Here is a 21,483-nt window from a genome sequence, read left to right as displayed (position 1 = left end):
GGGGGTTGCCCCCTTCTTAACTACTCACTCTTTACCCTAAAGTTAAATTCTCAATTCTTTAATTATGACTCCTAAAACACAAGGGCCGTGTAATTAGAACCATAAGAAGGTTTTTTAAAAGTACTAAAAAAAACTTTAGCGTAAAGAGCGAGGTGTTGAGGAGGAGGCAATCCAGTTTATATACGTAATAATTTTTGTTCGTTTTAAGTTTTAATGTTGCTCCTTACTTTCAGTTGAAAAAACTTGTTGTTTTTTATTTAATAAGGACTCAGAAAAGAGGATAGTGAATGAATTTAAGCAGAAGAGAAAGAACCATTGAAGATGAAAATTAATTCATATCGGTGTTCGCACAGGGTGTCGATTGAAACAACTTGGTATCAAAGAATAGCTTTCTAACTTTTGAGAGCAAGGTGAAGACCCCTCACTTAAATTTCACGTGATATTTTTCATCGTTAATACAAAAAATTAATCTACTGCTACAAATAATTCACCGCAGCACCAAGCTGCCAGAGGCAAACACAGCCACGCATGCTCCTCCTCCATTCCAGTCTATTCAAAGCATCCCTCTTTATACCTTTCCAGGAAAGGAAATGGTTGAGAGAGAAGACGATTGTGACCTCATTCATCATCTTGTATATGATTGTGTAGCTTTGTTTTTATCAAAAAAGGATTTTATTTCAAATATTATGTTTTGATACTTACACAAGGTACTAGATATACCAATTTTCTTTAAAATAAGCCCTTAAACAGCTCTAGATGATGTTTCAGTTCCCTACTAGCAGTGAAGGAAAAGCTGAAAAAAAATGGGCCGCATCAGTGCTACTCATGCAAAAAAGGAATGTTCCTTGTTGTTGAAGCTGGGGGACTGTAAGTCTCCTGTATAAACAAATTCAACTAAAAGTAAAGGATACACTGAAACTTAAAACAAACAGAGAGTATACCGTACATAAGGGAAGCTGCCCCTTCTGCATTACCTCACTGTTTACGCTAAATTTTGAATTCTTGTCCCAATTTTGAAAGAATGACTCCTGAAAAACAAGGGCTGCTTAGTTGGAATAAAAAGCTTTTTTAAAGTACTATAAAGGTTTAAGGTGAAGAACGAGGGTTCTTCAAATATATCCAGTCAAAATTTTGAGACAACTATTTTGTTCAGCGTACTACGTACTAGAACGGTCCAGTAACTATGTCTTTAGCAACAATGTCTATGTCTTATTAGAATAAAGCGCATCAAAGTGTAGTCACTTGGGATTCGTTAGACCATATGACTTAATCAGATACCACAAGAAGAGAAGGGATTGAGGAAAGAGATTATGCTTATGTATGGATGATTTCTGTTCCTTTTAAGTTTTAGTGCTGTTCCTTTCTTTCAGTAGATAAAGTTTTTTTATTTGATAAGGAATTAAAATCAAATAATAGGCTTCGCTTGTTAGGAGCGCAGCAGTAGTTTTTTTTATTCATTTCCCCTTAGCTTTGAAGTAGAGGTGAACTTCTTGCCTTTCTACTAGCTCTCAAAAACTTGATGGTAAAGTTGACTAGCTATTTTTCATGTTCAAAGTATTTAAAACAAATTTAAACAAAAAACGTCTTTAAATGTAATATCTTAGCTACAAAAAATTGCCCTTTGCTTATATACTACTGTTCTATGTGTAAAGTAAGAAACAATGTTTGTAATGTGAAATATCTTGGATATAAGTTATCCTTTGCTGATACAAGAACGAAAAGGAACCTTTGGGTAAATGGATGTCGGTGGATATTAAGTTACTCTGAAGCATATTCTAAAACAACTAAGATACAATAAACAAAGAGAGAGTTAGATATAGAGAGAAAGAGAGAAAGAGAGGGAGAGAGAGAGAGAACATAAGAAATCTATGAAGCCTTCAGTTTTCTCACGTTTTCTGTTGCTGTTCTGACAACTTAATCTAAAAACTGAAATATTCGCAACTCTTATTCCATATACCCAACGAACTATCAGTTGATATTTAGTTTACCACAATACACTAAACCTTAAGATTTTTTTTAGGTATCTTGGATTCGACACAGAGATACACATTTAGTTAGTGTCGGACTCTTTGTATACACAGCAGACATGCGATTCCGACCAATGTTCAAGAAGTATTATAATGATGACAGTAAAAACAAAAATGGATATTCTTATATCGAATGGACACTAGAAATTTTGAGCCCCCAACAGCGGGATGATGGAGTTTATGAGTGCCAAATTAACACTACCCCTTTTAGAAGTCATTTCGTCAATTTCCAAGTTATAGGTAAGTAAGTTTTTGAAGGACATTGTTTTTTTAATTACATTTATTATGTTTTCCCTCGCTGTTCTAGAATTTCTGCTAAAGGGGACTTACTTAAATGTTTTACAATGCAGAATAGCTCGTTAGAAGTAACTAGACATACTAATCATGGGCGTAATTTGCAATGAAGCAGGGGGCAACTGCCCCCCCAGGCCTAAGTTAAACATTTATTATGTTTTTCCTCACTCTTCTAGAATTTTTACTAAAGAAGGCTTACTTAAATGTTTTAAGCACTAGCATAACTAGTTAGAAGTAACTAGACATACTAATCAGGGGGCATAATTTGCTATGAGGCAGGGGGCAACTGCCCCTTTTCCAGACTCAAATTAGCCCCCCCTTAGCTGAAACCTATTGTCTTCAAAAATCTTGTAAAAACTAAGATAAGCCTACATATTTCAAAAATCCACAGAAAAAGGTCAGTTTTGTTTAGTATATCTTTGCCTTTATGGTACTATATAGCTCATTTTTCAGTTTTATTGTCATTTTTTTTTGATTTGAGAAAATTGGCTCCCACTTTGCTCTCCTCCTACCAGAATTTCGATTTTTATTATGAATAGAGTTATAAATGCTGGAAGATTTGTGGAAGATTGGAAGATCGCGTCAATATAAGATCTGTTTTGAATTCTAAAAACATAGATTATTTTCAAAGTTAATTTGTCTGCTATAATTCGTAATTCAGCCATCACACCTTAAAAATATGATCCTCTGCCTTGCTGCACTGTCTTTTTTCCCAAGCCTGACCTAATTTTTTCCGTTTTTTTTTCAGTTACAATTTTTAAGATTCTTGTAACCCAAGAAAATGAACAATGTCGTAAAAATTTTGAATTGCGCAAATAAGTTCTCCATTTTTCAGCTCTTTAGCCCATGCTGCTAACGCGTTCCCACTCCCCTTACCATGGTTGGTTACTCGGGCCACCCTCCTGCATATATTATAACATTATATCCCATTTCTGTTTTTTTTTTGGTGTGTGTGTGTGTGTGTGTGTGTTTGTGAATATTTTGGATTTTCTTAGCCCACATTAGTTCTTATTGTTCCAAAAGCTTCTGTATAAAATTTCGTGTTTTTAGCTCGAACAGTTTTGCTTCAATTTGACCAAAAATAAAGATTAACTAACTTTCAAAAATACGGATATATCCGTATTTTGTACGGATATAACCTGTAAATATATTTAGAGCGAAGTTCTAGCCATGTGGTCCAGTGAGAAGTTCATTTTTTTTTCAAATTAAATAAGACAAACAAGTTTTTTCAATTGAAAGTAAGGAGCAACATTAAAACTTAAAACGAGCAAAATTTATTCCGTGTGTGAAGGGGCTGCCCCCCTCAAAACCTACCATTTCATGCTGAACTATTTAGCACTTTTAAAAAAGCTTTATATTCTAGCTAAATGGCCCTTGTGTTTCATGAGTCGTTCTTAAAAAATTGGGACAAACAGTCAAACTCAAGCGTGAAGAGCTAGGTATTGAGAAGGGGTTATCCTTTCATATACGGAATAATTTCTGTTCGTTTTGATTTTTAATATTGCTCCTTACTTTCACTTGAAAACTTAGTTTTTTTAAAATTTCATTTCTGATTGTTTTTCAAATAATGCCGTTAAATTTGGCTCACCCTCTATGAAAAATTCACTCCCCTTACGGGACACTCCTCTGTGTAAAGATCTTCCCACGAAAAATAAACCCACTTTCTACATTGTTCGATTCATTTCTATATTGTTAAATCTATACCTTTGTTTAACAGTGCAATTTAAAATGAATCGAATTCTACGTGCTTAAACAAGACTGGGCATTTTCGTAGAAGCTTTTATGCTTGGCTAAGCATACTCATAGGATTCGACATTGAAAGTATCGGAGATAGAAAAGAAATAAAGAATCTACAGTAGAATTTGAAAAAAAACAGATGTCCCCCGAAATGTAATATCCCTTGGTTTAGAATGTAGTCACTTGGAAAATTTATTGAAGAAGACTTGTTTCTCTCTGCACATTCAGAATTTAACGCAGCCAGTAAGAACAAATTTGAATTTTCAAACATTGAAGCTTTAAATAAATCTGCATGACGAAGCTGCAAGGCAGCTTCGTCATAAACACTGACAATGACAATAAACACTGTAAATGGCTGCGTGAAAAATGACGGAAAAAAACCATGTTGGTAATGAAGAATTCCTTCACTAAAATTACATAATTATCGATTCATGTGTTATCAACACGTTATTAATTCTGGTTAGAGTGAATAGTTTTTTAGATTTCATTTTGTATAAAGTATACTTTTTAAAGAAAAGAACTGGTATAAAATAAAGCAAGTTTTAGATGTTTTGAACCGATTTTCTTTTTAGAAATAGTTCTCCCTAATACGCACTGGTAAATAATTTGCTGGCATCGGAATCCTATTATTATCATTCTAACCCGTATCCCAAGCATGGTGTCCATTATCGGATAGGGGAAGGAATAATTGACCCACCTTAAGTTCTGATTTTTTTTGTATCTTGATTCAGCAGTAGTATCTATATAGGGAATATCAACCGTACATTCAACCGCCTACAAGAATATACAGTGTGGTATCACGTGGACATTGCAAAAAAGTTGGCAAACCTATAAAGTGGTCAAACACGTTTTGAGAGTATAGTCAAGGTTGTATAAGACAACCAGACTGGTTTTTGAGGCAACACCCATTTTTTTAGAGCCAATCAGAGACAGTGGAGGTTATTCTATATACGTTAACTTGATTGGTGATTGGATTCAAATAAAAGGAGTGATTTTCATTGCAATTCATATTAGTAAGAGAATTGAATTCAGAGAGAATAGTTTATTTGAGAGGATATTAGTAGAGAAAATGAGTGATGCATTTACATTATTGGAGATTGATGATGGAGCCGGCAGCAGCAGCAACGATATACAAGTACCAAATGTGGCTGTGGAAATAACCGGAGGTTGTAGACTGTGCCTTGAATGGGACGATATGTATGCTAGATACGTAATATCATTAAGCAAATTTAAAATGGAGGAACAATTAATTTTTTCTGCGAAACTTAATATTGTTCATATGAATACGCTTTGGTAAGCCTTAGATGAGGTATCGAAATAAATTAAGAGAATAAAATGTCCCAGTGAATATTATTGTTGTAACTAAGCTCAATAGAATTTTTTTTAAATCAAAGGTATTTTTTTGTCTACTGTAGACTAGCATATATTTTTTAGAGTAGAAAAAATTCTTGTCAGTCTGAAGTTGGTTGTGAGAGTGTCAGGACTCTAAAAAATGGATAGATTGGAGAAAGAGCGAATCATGGGGAATCTAGTGCTTATGGGAAAACGTTTGATTCTAGATGATGATTTTCTAGAGCTGCCTATTCAAAGGAAGATATTTTCTCAGGGAATGCTTGTCGATATAATGAAAACTGATTATCGATCATTAGATTATTGTGTGAAGCTTCTACGTCGTAGTCCGAATGCATTTACACAATTTATTGATATATTGATCACGACACGGCAAAATGATAATGTGGATATGCTTTTAAACATTAGTTTAGAAATTTAGGACTTTTTTCATAAGAAAGATGGCGCTCAAGGATGATTTTCTCCTCTCTCTCTCTCCCACTCAATTTGTTGTTGTTGGTAGCTCAGTTTCATTGTGGCAGTGAGAGTGCCAACACATGAAAAAATGTTCCATACATGTCCACTATGCATGTACACACTGGGCAGCTGGTCATCATGTGAGAATTGCACAAGGATTGATGAGTATGATGAAAAGTGTAGATTATGTAACCCGTGTAAATTGCATAGAGGATATGCTGTAAAAATTAAAGGTTGTAATTCATGTCTTGAAGAGGTTTGTGACTCTCATCCTAGAGAGCACCTATGCTCCAATTGCCACTATGATAAATGCAATAAATGGGAGAATACATATCCCGGTATGATTGGAAAGAATCCTAAGCGTGATTTTAGTTTATTGCTACGAGATTGGTATCGTCGTGGTTTTAGATTGTTCTGGGAGGAGGAGCCGGGTCAGCGATTCAACTGTTGGAACAACAAAAGAATATGGTCTCCACGTCATCGTTGTGAAGACAATGGGTGTTATGATTATAAGCCCACTGATTTTTATTTGGCTGTGACGGAGTGTGACTTGACACTTGAGGACACTGTTTGTGAAATTGCTTCAAATAAGCAAATTGAAACATGTGAATTCTATAGAATGAATGAGAATAGTATCATTGACTATACAAAGAGATATGACAAGAGTGAAGTTACACTCTACTGTAGAAAATGTGATCCTGACATTGCAGTACATCAGGATCAGTATACTGTGAATTCAGATAATCTACCTGCATTAGTTGTTGTCGACAAATACCTATACCTAGTAGAAGATGAAATCTAAAGAGTAGAAAAGTCGTTTTTTATCAAGTATATATATTTTTTCATTTATTAATAAAAAATTTAACATAAAATTTTATAAAATTTTATTAGTAGGGCACTAAAATAAATATTAAATACGCTTGTAAGTATATTTTCCACTAGAAAGTCGTTCAATCGAGGTAATTCAACGTAGATGTCAAGAAACTGATTGTAGGAATAGCCATGACATCTAAACATGAAAAAGAGTAGTGCATGAAAGCCACATGTCTTAGTCATTACATCCTGTACTCTTCGTTGATTTTGAATAATAGTTTTCCCACTGCTCTCAATAAAGTTGCTGATGTATGGAGTATAGAATTTATACGATAGGTCAAGAGGATAAAAAAAATCAATATTCTTCGCTGTTTGAAAGATGCATAGCCAATGGCTGGTCTTCAAAGTCGATGGACTGCTATTAACAATGATTAGGGTATTGTTAACACTTGGAATTGTTTCAATGAAGTCCGAAGGTATGCAATAGGACTTGTACTGGGACATGTATGGATCTCTACTAAATACGTTGATTATTTGGTTTGTGCTCATGGTGCTGGGTCTAGTAAAACACTGCCGTCGGGTGTGATTTCCCAATAGGTTTCAAATTGACTCAATGATATTAGTGTGATACTCTCAGTCAAAGCATCGGCAAATGTACACTCTAAACATACATTCTCTGTTCATACTATGCTCATATCCTGAGTCCCCGACAAGTCCAAAAGAATTACCCCATGATTTTTGAAAACATTGAATCGGTTATTCCATTTTCAAATTGTTGGGAGTCATGATCTAGGGATTATATAGTCAACTCGTACAGAGTTCTATAGGAGTTTTTGTCAAATGATAGAGCGTACATAGGAATACCATTTACTTTGCGCACAAGGCTAGATAGACCAAACAAATTAAAATCATGGGGGGATTCAGTCCAGGATCCAACGCCATTACAAACGTTTACAAAGGCCAAAGTTAATTTTGATGTTATTTCTCCATTGATAATTGATGAATTGGTATAGCTACGAGAGCCGATGGCAACGTGACGTTGATTGGTGATCGTATGGGGAACAAGAAGTTTAATGTTGTTTCCATTGGCTCTTAGCCTTTTCACTGCCAATGCAACAGAGCTCATAACCTGCTGTTTTCGGACGTGGAGAATTACCGATGTGATAATGACATTTGCATCGGGTGCTGCAGGAAGTGATTTTTCTCAAAATGAAATTCGATGGGGCCAGTTGCAACTTTATGTCAATCTTGACATTGGGGGGTAGCCATTGGGATATATTGAATATCTCATGATTTAATTTTCCAACCAGATGATACTTATGGCTCACTGCAGTAGTAAACTCTCCGTCAGTATCAACACCTGATCTATATTCATAGCCCAATGATTGTCCTCTCAACTCCTTGTATGCCTTTGGTGTCATCATCATAAATTGTATGTAGCTTGCATAATTGAATAAGTTACTACTAGTGCTCACCTATGTTTCATTAATTAAAACATTAATTTGTTTGAACAGATTGCGTATAATGGATTATACGAAGGAGAGATTGTCGGCGACACTTGGCGTTGCATTATCTGACTTGCCCTTCAAACCAACATTTAAATAAATAAATGATGATGACGAATAAATGAAGTAGTCTTCATTGGAAAATATTTGAAAGTGTATATTTTCCGAGAGGGGTTGTTGGGGGTGAAATTGTTCATAGTAGCCATTCTTGACACTGACATCAACATTTTTAGCATTGAATAGATTCAATGAGGAACTAATTGATGGATATGATTCCTTGTGGGGAAGATAAGTCATCTCAAGAAAAGAAATCCTTCTTTGATCTAACAGTCTTTTTATTTTTCTTCTTCTGCTTATTGGTCTTCCTTGTTTTATTCCTCAAAGTCCTTGTTGATGTCCTTCACTTCCCGCCTGGGTGGAGATTGATGAGCGAATGACGCGCACGCATCCTTTTCAATCCATCCCCATTTTGTCGAGATTTTAATTGCTCACCAACGGCTCTTGCTGAAGATCTAATATTTTCCTTAAAACTCTCCTTGAAATTCTTGCTCGACCCCCAATCCTGTAGTGTTGAGTCAGCAAAATTTGATGCAGCAGGTACAAGATATTGTCTGGCAAGGAGTGGTGCAGAACAAAATAGCCTAGCAAACCAGCTACTAGGACCAAATCCAGACATTGTAGTACCTCCCTTGTAGTAGTCCAATCCATTGCCTAAATGACGTGGACTCAGAGCACCAACATAGCAATCGATATCGGGACAGACAACTGAAATTCTTCTATTGTTCATTTTAGGTGATTGTGTCGCTGACAGTGGGTCGAAAATGACATGTAATGACTACTAAGCCTTTTGTTATTGCTAGAGGATCACCCAATTCACTTCTTAGTGTTAACTGACAGAGTTCCAAATATGAAGTTTTTACAGGAACATACTGAAGATGCTTTATATTATAGTGCTGAAGAAGTTCATGAGTTGTTTGTCATTCAAGAACACGTAGGAGGGGGACATTTGAATTACCAACTCTCGAAGTTTCTACAAAGGATGCATAGAGAAATATGCAAGAGTCCGAGGCGAAACCAGGTGGATAATCAGCAAAAATAACTTGATCAATCCCATAAAGGGTGCCAGCATTTTTCCCATTGATCATATTCTGTTTAAAGCCAAGAACATCTCTCAGATTATCATTGAGAATAATTATCTCGGTGTCAACAGGTGAGGTAATGTAAATCCTATCGTGTTCCATTGAATAATTAAAATGGAATGTACCATTCCTACGATATGAGATTTTTCTATTGATTGTACGACACAAATCGGTCATATTATCGTATTCAATATATTTCAATTTAACATGTGGATATTCGCTAGATTTAAGTGTTTCCGCCAATCCTTCCTTGAAAAAGATCGACCAATTGGCTGGCACATATTTTATATCATACACAGAATCCTCTTTCAGGATGTCATAGGTATTTTTGAGAATACAGTCGACAAGAGCCACTTCATACACACCGTCAAATTTGATGGCAGGGGAGAGTTTCTTCCAAAAATCACTTGTCGTATTCATGTCGTTGCAGAGAGGATCGGAAACGTTGGACATAAATGTTACATAGAAATCATTGGGAATTGTCAATATCTTCAACACCGATCCAAAAATCAAAATCAGAGTTGTATCCTAGCCACCGAACAAGTAACTGTTTCCTACCACCGCGAGTACGAGTCTTTAATATCTTTTCAATTTGATAGATTTCACTAGTATTTTTAACTTTTTGTAGTTTATAGTCATAAAAGCCGCCGAGAATCTCTTCATCTTTGGTATCACGCAAACGATAAGTTATGGAATGTTACATAGAAATCATTAGGCATTGTCAATATCTTCAACACCGATCCAAGAATCAAAATCAGAGTTGTATCCTAGCCACCGAACAAGTAACTGTTTCCTACCCCTGCGAGTACGAGTCTTTAATATCTTTTCAATTTGATAGATTTCACTATTATTTTTAACCTTTTGTAGTTCATAGTCATAAAAGCCGCCGAGAATCTCTTCATCTTTGGTATCGCGCAAACGATAAGTTATGGGTTTAGTTCCTAGGATTTTTGCCACTTTAAAAAGTTCTGTGGACCACAAGTAATTCCCTTTTTCAAAAACATTAGTTGTTCTATTAATTCGAACAGTATCACCAACATTGAATTTATTTTTCTTCTTGACAATCGTTTCATTGGAATATTTTTTAATAAAGGTGTCAATTGTATCATGATCAGAATGATGAACTTCCGTTGGGGTTAAGTTGGACAATGATAGATGAGGTCGTTGATTATAGATGAAAATGATTTTATCTAAATCATGAATAAAAGCTGATGTATATTTCAATTTAAAATCTCTTAAATCTAAAATTCGAAGAGTTCTCATCAGTCGTATGCCCAAAACAGTCTATATGGAGCCGAGCCCATGGTGGAACATTGTGTCATATTTCACTAATACTGGTTAGAAAGGTATGTGAAAGGATTCACTGCTGTAAACCATCGGACTTTTTGTATACGGACCTACTTTAAAAATAATTTCAAAGGCACGAGCAGCTCCAAAGCCTCTTTTTGAGCCCAGTAGAATTGAATATACATAACGACTATAAACTCTGATTGCAAGTAGAATGTACTTGTACGGTGTATTGTGACGTTGTTGAATCTCATCTAGAGTTAGGAGATCTGCTTGCATTATATGCAATGGGAAAAACGCTTTAGTTTTTCGATAATGATTAGCACGAAGTCTATGATTTCTATGCAGAGTGTAACTTGATTCATTTTGTAGATAGTCTTGTACACTTTTAGTGTGAACACCAGTGACTTTGGAAAGTGTGGTTGGGGAACTTAAACTTCGCGCTTCACCAATATTTTCATAAACACCTTTCAGAACTTCAACCATTTTTAACGTAAACACGTAGTGTAACGTCCGCTACCCTTTTGTATACTAGTTGAGGTTGGTGATGGGGATGATGGTGACATGATACGTTTTCACTTTTGTCTAGCTATCAATGGCGTGCTCCTACTCGCCACCAGTGTCCAGTTTCCACTAGTTGTGTTAGTATTCTCCTAGATTGATTAAAAATTTTCTTCATCTTTTTCTTCCTCTTCCTATTCATATTTTATTGGTGTTGTTGTTTTTGTTGTTGATGCATGTTCATTTATTTTTTTTAGAATTTGTCTATTGCTAATAAGACTTTTGGGAAGGTTTAATGCATTTAGAAAGTTGTATAGATGAGCGTCAAATGATAATAGTCCTTTACGATTTGTAACAATATCATAGATTAAATCAAGTAGATTATAGCTCTTGCCCTGAATTATAACCCCTTTCCCATTGCTATCAACTTGAATATGATCTTGACCACTTTAGATGAGATAAGTTAGGAGTCATTTACTTTGTTCACGATTCTTTTTTGAATTGAAGTTATCAAGTATTTTGGGCAATAGGTTGCATCAAGACTGGGCTGGGTAATTGTAGACAGAGAAAAGCCAAGACACATAGTCCAAGTAATTTGAGAGGCAAATGTTTAAATGGCTGGGGCACGGGTAAATGGCAGGAGTATGAATGACTCTCTTATTGGACACATACTTGTCAGGTTAGTTGTTGGAAAGGCATGCCTGCCTAGAGTCTTAGGCATGCTGATCAAGAATTTAAAAAAGAGGCAAACAAGGCACAACCGCCTATGGTCTTAAGAAGGTTGACCAAGAATTTAAAATTGACATAGGACCATAAATTTGCTTGAAATAACAGGCAAAACTGATTCTGTTTTGTGATCAATACTAGTAATCTTCGCACGATAGGGCTTATGTTTAACCTCTCGGTGAAGATCATCTTGAAGTAAAAGCAGTTTTTTATCATCCTCAATATTCTCGTTGTCAATGAATTTACTTAAATTATTCTCAATGTGGTCCACGGGTGAGAGAGTGAGTTCTATTGGGGACAGTTGGTATGATTGTACCATCTGGTGTACGCTGTTTACAAGTTTTGCAATTTGCGGCAGTAAAAATGTGAAAGGGCTACTGCATACTTGATGAAGACTTTTCCTTTTAAAATTCTTCCCTTTGTTGTAAGTGGTCAATTTTCGTACCATGAAATAATGTTTCTTTTCTCTCCGCCCATCATCTTCTTCCAGAGGTAAAACATACGTGGTTAAATTAAAACAAATTTCTGATATTAGATTAATGAAATCATTGTCAATACCCCGTTTGATTCTTGCTTTTCTAAGCAGGGGTTTTGAAGTGCTTAGAACTGAAAATAAATCTCTATTTTCATGTTTTTCATGTAGTTTCTTCAGTGTCATGATAGCAACTAATAGGTCGTTTTAGTGTTCACGGGGAGATATACTGTAATTTCACTGTCAAAAATATCTGTGACTACACGCAGATCCTCGGGTGTATTTTGATTAAGATCAAATAGGATATAACCGTAGGGTTAATTAGTTGCCTGATTGTATGCTGAGATCAGAAATTTAGGGGTGCCGGGGAATATTTGTTTATTGAGAGTTATTAGTGAGCTAGAATCACGAACAACTCTGTAGATGATATAGGAGGTGCAGTTCAAAGCAAGTGTTCGCATACATTTGCTCAGATGAAAGAGATTGTGTAGAACCAGTGTAAAGAAATTCTGTTCATGATGAGAGCGAACAGTGAACAGTTGTAGCATTTCCTGGGACCATTGCTCAATAGATTTAACTAGATCGTCAATAATCAGCCAAGAGTTTAGTTCAACAATGGTGAAAATATCAAGTCACTGTATGAATTGTATCAGCACCAGTCCCGTCGTGCCAATTGCTTTTATGTTATCGTGTGACTCCTACCAAATACTGTAACAATAGTAGATTTTTTTCGGCCTTTCCGCAAACATTTTATAGCAATTTTTAATTATTTTAGTTAGGAGTGTTGTTTTGCCTGGCATTGACGGCCCACACAGAAACGATCTGAATGGTGTTTTAAATTGATACATGTTCCCTTCAACAGTTCACCTAGACAACTAACTGTAGACTATAGCTGTCTAATGACTAAATAATTTCTCTACTACTACTCCGTTCAAGAGTAATAATGAGAGGAAGACGAATAAATAATTATATTTTCTTTTATTATACACACATAAAAAAGTAACAACACTTTAAAAATACTACATTGAAAAAAGCACATTTAACATCATAAAAAACTCTTTTTTATAATTTATTTATAATAAAAAATACAACATTTTCATAAGCACTAGAAAAAATACTTAAATAAATACACTTTTTTTATTTATTTATTTATAGAAACATACAACATTTATTAGAATAATGCACTTAAAATAATCTCACTTTTTATTTACAGTATTTGGTATGGGATCCCCCCCCCGGGGGTGGCGACCGGGAAGCGGGGGCCCGCTGCGGTGGGCCGGGAAGCGCCGCGGGCCGGGGGTGGGCATTAAATAGTGGAAATTGATCGGCCTTGCACACACATACATTGATAAGTGTTTGTGATATAAAAAAAAAGAATTTAAAAACACTAATTACCCAAAAAACCTTCCCACCCAATTTTTACTTTTTTTTAATGAATTTAAGTTAATTTTTCTAGACCAAGTTGTTTTCTGTACTCTATACATTCAACTCGGTCTGAAATTAAATAATGTCCGTGTGGTAGTGCCTTCACACCAACCTCAAGTACATAGACTTGGTCCAATATGGCCGACATGGCCTTTTTCTCAACTTTAACTGTATAGTTTTTAAATTGTAAAGAGCGAATCGCCATGACTTTCACTCTTGGGACTATACTACGTTCCACACAGTTTATATACACACTGATGTCGAAATTATTTTTTACAAAGTGTGTAGGTACCCCCTTGCAAACTTGTTTGATATCCTTGTCGTGCGTTTCCAAACAGTATACCTTCGGCCCAGGAAACACACCACTGGATATCAGATTGCTTCCCGTTTCAGATTTTAACATTAATAATCGATTTGGGGCCTGGCGTTTCACTAGCTCTGGGTAGAGGGATTCATCCCAATTAGTGTAGTCCATTCGTGAGCTAATGTAATCACCATTTTCCAAATCATTCAATAGATTTTCAGTTTTGAATTTTAACAGGAGTGAATCAGTGTCCCCGTAATACACTTGAACTTGTCCCTCAATCGGCCACTGTACCTTGCATACATTATAATAAAATGACAACATGAGTTTCTTAGATATTTCAGTTATTGCACTCCCGCCTGCAATATTTTTATTTAAAACAGTACTTCTTTTTTTACGATGTAGGAGCAACATATCAGATTCTATGATTTTGAACAATGTGAAGTTTGAATCTGCAATTATTCGAGCATAATGTTTGGGATTGGTTACAATGTCACATTGACATCTATTTTGTTTACTCTCATACATTATACCGGAGGCTGATTACAAAATGAGATTATAGACGTCTTTTTCAACCTTCGTTTTCGCTTGTGAACGCTTACCGACAAAGGTGTCAATAAAGTTTTCATGTAAGGCTTTTGATCAAATTGGAGGGCTCTATGAATCTTTGTGACTTTGAAACCATTGGACACCATGCATTTCAATAGCACGTGATGAACAACGATATTCTGTTTCGGGTTGAGGTCGGCAATTAGTTTTTGTTTTGAAGGTACCCAATGCATACTCCCATCCTCTACTAAAGATACATTGTAGGGGCTCAGAGAGTCCCTACCCACCGGTCTATTTATGCACGGAAAAACAAAGTCTTTTACCGAGTCATGGATTTCCATGGGTATTTCACCGTCAATTTAAAAAAACCACCTCTGTGCACCATTCTCCTCAACACTAGCAATGTCGGGGAAATTCGAAGCTCACGGATTGTCAAGCCATTTATAATTGCGACACGGCAAACAGTAGTGAGCCATTGCCGATGTGTAAAGAGAATTCATATCCAAAAAAACTGCGTCATATTTTTCATCGGTGTGCTGTCCGGTCGGATCAGTTTTCGTAACATTGTCCCCATGAAAAACAGACCCTCCCCTCATTGATCTCTCTACAAACAGATGCTCATCCACGACTGCGATCAGACCAATTTATTATTTTCTGATTTTAAGTATCAAGTCCATCACCAGATGAGGAGTGGAATAATAATAACCTAAATCCAACCCAAATTCCCCATAAATTTTATCCGTATTTTTGCACACAATGTCCAGAAGAGTGAGTACTTCACTGGCCAAGTATTTTTTACAATAATCCCACCCATTTTAACATCCACCCTTTGCCCAAACCCTCTTAGCAAATTCGTAGTCGCTAGTGGTGCACTCAATCTCAGTAAGAGAATTGTAAAAAGCTTCAATGGGCGGTAATGACACCTCATCTAGCCTCGAGCCAGAGTTGTAATAATCATATGGATATATACCATTACACGTTAATAAATCATACATTTCATCATCGGGGAAGCGCTGTTTGAGGAGGGGGAAGCTATCAAAATAGTCACTTTTATGTACCTGAATCAATTGACTTAAAGATTTGGGGAAGAAGCTGAAAGAGTCTAAAAAACAGATTTTATTCAGGCACGTGTTACCCTTGTCAACTGTATTCCACATGAATTCTAGCAGCACTAGCTTCTCCGATGATTTGGGTACTATATTATATGAAAAATAACCATCTATCCATGCGTCATCTATAGCTCTAGCCTTGGCAATGCGTTTCAACACCGGTAGAGCAAACTTTAAGTCATAATTGGAATTGTGTATAAGAACAGGTACGAAATATTGCTGTCTAACCTTTAAATCGCACGACTGATGTGCTACCCCCTAAATTTTCTCCCCCCGATGTAATTTCCTGCCACAAATGATCATGGTCGATCACCTTCCTCCTCCCCCCATTCTCAACACCATCATCAAATTCTCTCTTGCAAACCCAACATATTTTACAATTTTTAATGGCCAATCTGTCATCTGGTGATAGGAGCATAGGATAGTCTGTGTAACAAAGGCGCGAAATTACACCTTTCGCTGTTTTGATTAGACTGACCAATGGCGAGCGCATGAAGTCTTCGCCGTCGCCCAACATCTCCACTACATCCAGGACTTGCATGGCATTATGGGCCTTTCGTTACGCTTGAGCGTAAGAGACCCCTCTGGCTTTATATATTTTGACACGATTTGGATGTGACGAATCGTATACGTCTGTCAGTTTCGCTTCGCAGTCTAAAGCGATCTTATTGCTCCGCAGGAGCGTGTTTTGGAAATTTTTAAAATGTAAGATCGCTCTATCTCTACTTACCGGGTCCACAGCCTGGTATCCATGACGTTTACAGTGTTTCATGTGATTTTTTAACTTTAAATCAGAGCGAAATCTTGAGAGGCTTGTTGGACAGTAATAACACTAACCATCCCGCTTTTTACACTCACATAAAACCCTACTAATATCAGTAAATGGATTAAAATGTCCAATTAAATCGGGGTCTGTGGGTGGCGTGTATAGAAACCACACCCAATGTTCTACTTGATTCAATTGAAGGGGCCCTCACTGGAAATAATACGCCCTTCTTATCGGAACGGTGACCCTCCTCAAATTCTGTTTCAAATTGTAACACCATGGGACCAATCTTTAAATATGCATTAGCCCGCTTAAAAATATCTATTCCTTTTAGTGTCACGGAAAATTGATCATTTCAACAAATAAAATCTGCTATTGGGAACTTTGAACCCTCCCTACCGTTAACTTTCATTTCATTTTACTTTTTCTTAGGGGCATCTATTTGAAGTGGTCTGTAGGCACCAATTAAAAATGCATACTTGAAACAGTGAAGCCTCGTATCGAAACAGATTCGTTGTATCCCCCTACATCCCTCTAAATCTGAATGATATTTTAATTCAATACCCCTCGGCCCACTCCCCCCTCTGAAAATAAAATCCTTTTTAAATCTACGAATATTAACATTTAAACTTTCAATAAATAAAACAATCGACCAACTACCCCCCGCGTTATAATTTTCCCACTTAGTTTGAATACTATTAACCCAATTTAGAAAAACCTCCTCATAATTTGATAAATGCGGGCGAATTGCCAACATCTCCCTGTGATAAAACAAAAAATCGCGAAGAAAGGAAGAAAGCGAGGACAATTAACAGCCAGTTAAAAAGTTGAAAAATTATGCAAATATTTTGGTCAAGACCTCCGCTTGACCGTCCTCAGTGCAGAGTAAAACTGATAAAAATATAAAAACCAAACCTTAAAATAAAAACACCAAACTAAAATTGGACGACCCTTTCCTAGTATTGGTGAAAGGGTAACTGAATAAAAAACAAGTTTAAATGGCATTTCAGAATTTCATTTTGCGTAAAACACTTTTAAAGGCTGATCGCTTTCCAGTTTGATTGTTATCGGAGACTCTATTCGATTGCACAATATAACTTTGTGGATGTATGTAAAAACGATCAGAATTAATAATTTTGTCATAAATGGGACTTAGAAAAATTTCTCCAGTGTCTCCATTGAGAGCTACCTTTTGGTGAATGTGCTTTTTTATTTCAACTGCCTCCCTGAAAACTTGCGTGAGACCCTTAACGGGGGCAACGATGGAGGCCTCGTCAAACAAAATGAAATGGTGTGGACTCTCGTACACATGTTGCGCCATGGCGGAATCAAAAACCTCAGGCCTTTGGCGTAACCTCATTGCCTTGTCGATTGAGGACTTGTGCTCAAATAACCTCTCCCCTAATTGCTGTTGGGTTCTACCAACATAAAAACAGCCACAAGAACAAGGAATTCTATAAACACCACTACCCAGAATAGGGCTGGTTTTATCTTTGCCGTTGTTAAAAAAGTTCTGTGTAATATTTGAATTTTTAAAGGCGACGCTAAGTTTATGTTTTTTAAGGATTCTTTTCAGTTTGTCACCCAATTTTGGAATGTAGGGTAGAACAGTGAAAAGTTTCTTATCATCCACAAATGGGACGGTATCTGTTGGAGCTTGTGGACCTGATGCACTGCCCTCTGCCTTTTTTCGTCTTCTGTCTATAATGGTCTCAAGTAATTTTATAGGGTAGCCATTGCAAAATAATGGAGGCGAGTATATTTGGTTCTCGTGGTGCTGTGGAAAATCCAGATTTACTTCAAGGAGAAGTGGTTAATAATATTCTCGATTTCATTTCATATTCCTCAAGGTAAAAAAATCAGGAAACACAAATTCTCAAAAATTTAAAAAAAGACCCACACATCATTATCACCAGGGCTGATAAAGGAAATAAAATTGTTATCCTTGATAAAACTTCATATAATACAAAATTTATAGATATTTTATCCGACACCCATACTTACAGGCCCATAGATTCAGACCCCACCGATAAGTTCACCCGTTTAGTACGAAAGGAGCTAGGAATTTTGCAAATGGAAAGACTTATTACTCCACAAATGTATAAATTATTTTATCCTAAAGATTGTTCAGCTCCTAAATTATTCTGGCTCCCAAAACTCCACAAAGATGCAGTTCTTCTACGCCCAATTGTGGCTTCTTATAGCTCTCCGACTGCCAGATTGGGCAAATGGTTGTCAACACCTTTTCGCCCCCTTATGCAAACGCAAACTTCATACATAAGAAATTCAGTTCACCTTGTTGAAAAACTAAAAGACATTGAAACAAAAAAAGATATAATTTTGGCCAGTTTCGATGCCATTTCTATGTATACGTCTTGCGACATTAAAAAATGTGAACTAGCTCTTCAAAGTAAATTAGAAGATAATATTGATCAAATAGACTACAAAAAACTGGATATAGAAACTATTATGCGTCTCGTCCGTCTTTGCAATAGTTCCTCCTCATATTTCCGATATAATAATCAATTTTTCACCCAAATTAGAGGTTTACCCATGGGTACAAATATTTCGCCCATTTTGGTAAATTTTTATATGGAATTCATTGAAATCTCTGCTCTGGAAAATTTTCCGATGAAACACCAGTTCTGGGGTCGGTTTGTGGATGATGTCATTTCTGTGTGGGAGCATGGAGGGGAGTCACTTAACTCCTTCTTAACTCATCTATACACTTTGGACTCTAACCACCAGTTCACTTTAGAACTAGAACATAACCGCAAACTTCCTTTCCTAGATGTTTTAATTTTCAATAAGTCTCCTGGCCTTGAATTTTCTATTTATAGAAAGCCTACGCATAACGATAAGTATTTGCATTTTTCCTCCAACCACTTTCCCTGCATAAAAAGAGGAGTTGTTATTTCTTTGATTGACCGAGTAATAAGAATATGCTCAGAGCCTCACATAGACTCAGAATTGAATTATATTAAGGACATTTTATTTTGCAATGGCTACCCTATAAAATTACTTGAGACCATTATAGACAGAAGACGAAAAAAGGCAGAGGGGAGTGCATCAGGTCCACAAGCTCCAACAAATACCGTCCCATTGGTGGATGATAAGAAACTTTTCAATGTTCTACCCTACATTCCAAAATTGAGTGACAAATTGAAAAGAATCCTTAAAAAACATAAACTTAGCGTCGCCTTTAAAAATTCAAATATTACACAGAACTTTTTTAACAACGGCAAAGATAAAACCAGTCCCATTCTGGGTGCTTATAGAATTCCTTGTTCTTGTGGCTGTTTTTATGTTGGTAGAACCAAACAGCAATTGGGGGAGAGGTTATTTGAGCACAAGTCCTCAATCGACAAGGCAATGAGGTTACGCCAAAGGCCTGAGGTTTTTGTTTCCGCCTTGGCGCAATATGTGTACGAGAGTCCACACCATTTCATTTTGTTTGACGAGGCCTCCATCGTTGCCCCCGTTAAGGGTCTCACGCAAGTTTTCAGGGAGGTAGTTGAAATAACAAAGCACATTCACCAAAAGGTAGCTCTCAATAGAGACTCTGGAGAAATTTGTCTAAGTCCCATTTATGACAAAATTATTAATTCTGATCGTTTTTACATACATCCACAAAGTTATATTGGGCAATCGAATAGAGTCTCCAATAACAATCAAACTGGAAAGCGATCAGCCTTTAAAAGTGCTTTACGCAAAATGAAATTTTGAAATGCCATTTAAATTTGTTTTTTATTCAGTTACCCTTTCACCGTTACTAGGAAAGGGTCGTCCAATTTTAGTTTGGTGTTTTTATTTTAAGGTTTGGTTTTTATATTTTTATCAGTTTTATTCTGCACTGAGGATGGTCAAGCGGAGGTTTTGACCGAAATATTTGCATAATTTTTCAATTTTTTCACTGGCTGTTTATTGTCCTCGTTTTCTTCCTTTCTTCACGATTTTTGTTTTATCATGATTAGACAGTGTGGTCTCATAAATTATTTATCTCTGTGTGCAAGTATTTCGAATACAGCTCGCCCGCATTTTCATTAAAAAAATATTTTTAGTGCTATTGATGCTTTTAAACTGACCCCCCACCCCCCCCCCCACCCTCGTTGGTTCAAGATATGCTTGAATCTTATTAGTATATAAAATTTTAATGTCCAGGGGTTCTGGTATTATATCCCCTGACACAAAATAGTTAAATGGGTCACGGAATTTGGCACTCTAGACCTTTGTGTGGTGCAAGGCAGAGTTGGAAAGAAAAAAAAATCTGGAAATGGGGAAACTTGTGTTGTTGCTGTATCGTTACTACTACTACTACTGGCTGTATCATTAAGTGGAATGGTGGGGGGTGACATAGAATTGTCAATAGCACCACCTCCAGTCTGTTCAATTGCAATGGATGGAGCTGGCCTGAAGTCCTCTAAGTCAGTTAGTATGTATTCCAAGGTGTTTGGGGATAGCTGATTAAAGCCAGCCTGTATTGTCCTGTGACGGAATTTCTTTATGAGGACCCGGTTCAGATGCACTACTAACATCGCCTAAATGCTCTCGCATAAATCTATCTGTCCATTCAGGGTCCTCCACCATGTCAATGTCACAAGTTAAATCGTCTAGGCTGGCAATGTCCCCAAAACAATCATTTAGAAAACCCCTATGTCATTCCATATTGTCTAGAACTAATGTAGGTTCATCTCTAAACTCCATTGGTGGTGCTAGAATTTGTTCGGGTCCACTAAATGGGGATGTTTCATGACCCAATGAAAATGGCACTGCTATTTCATTAATCTATAGAAAAAAGGTTTATTTTCTATGTGAAATAACCATTATTTTATAAAGTTAAAATAAAATATTAATTTTTCCACCCCACCCACAAAACTCAATTCTTCCTAGCCTTATTTTAACTAAATACTTGCCCCTACCCCCGCGCCAGAAAGTTCAGAAAGACGCAATACCCATATTTATGCGGAAGCAGTTCTATTCGTATGTTTACCAGGATATTGAATAAGTACCATTTTCCACCCCT

General features: G+C 36.4%; 1 protein-coding gene across 1 annotated transcript in view; it reads left to right on the top strand.

Moving 5' to 3' along the window:
* The window catches only part of LOC148942674 (zwei Ig domain protein zig-8-like), a 77,518-nt gene that overhangs the window by 45,624 nt on the left and 10,411 nt on the right, over positions 1 to 21,483 (top strand). Inside the window, exon 3 of the mRNA XM_089102235.1 lies at positions 2,021 to 2,267. Within this exon, the coding sequence (XP_088958361.1) occupies positions 2,021 to 2,267 (247 nt within the window). The remainder of the gene's footprint in view (positions 1 to 2,020; positions 2,268 to 21,483) is intronic.

The sequence above is a fragment of the Artemia sp. Qi Xiang Cuo genome, chromosome 16 (genome assembly GCF_049724085.1).
Source record: "Artemia sp. Qi Xiang Cuo chromosome 16, ASM4972408v1, whole genome shotgun sequence".
Lineage (NCBI taxonomy): Eukaryota > Metazoa > Arthropoda > Branchiopoda > Anostraca > Artemiidae > Artemia > Artemia sp. Qi Xiang Cuo.
Note: the sequence above shows the minus strand (reverse complement) of the source record. Positions and strands in the feature narration are given on the sequence as shown.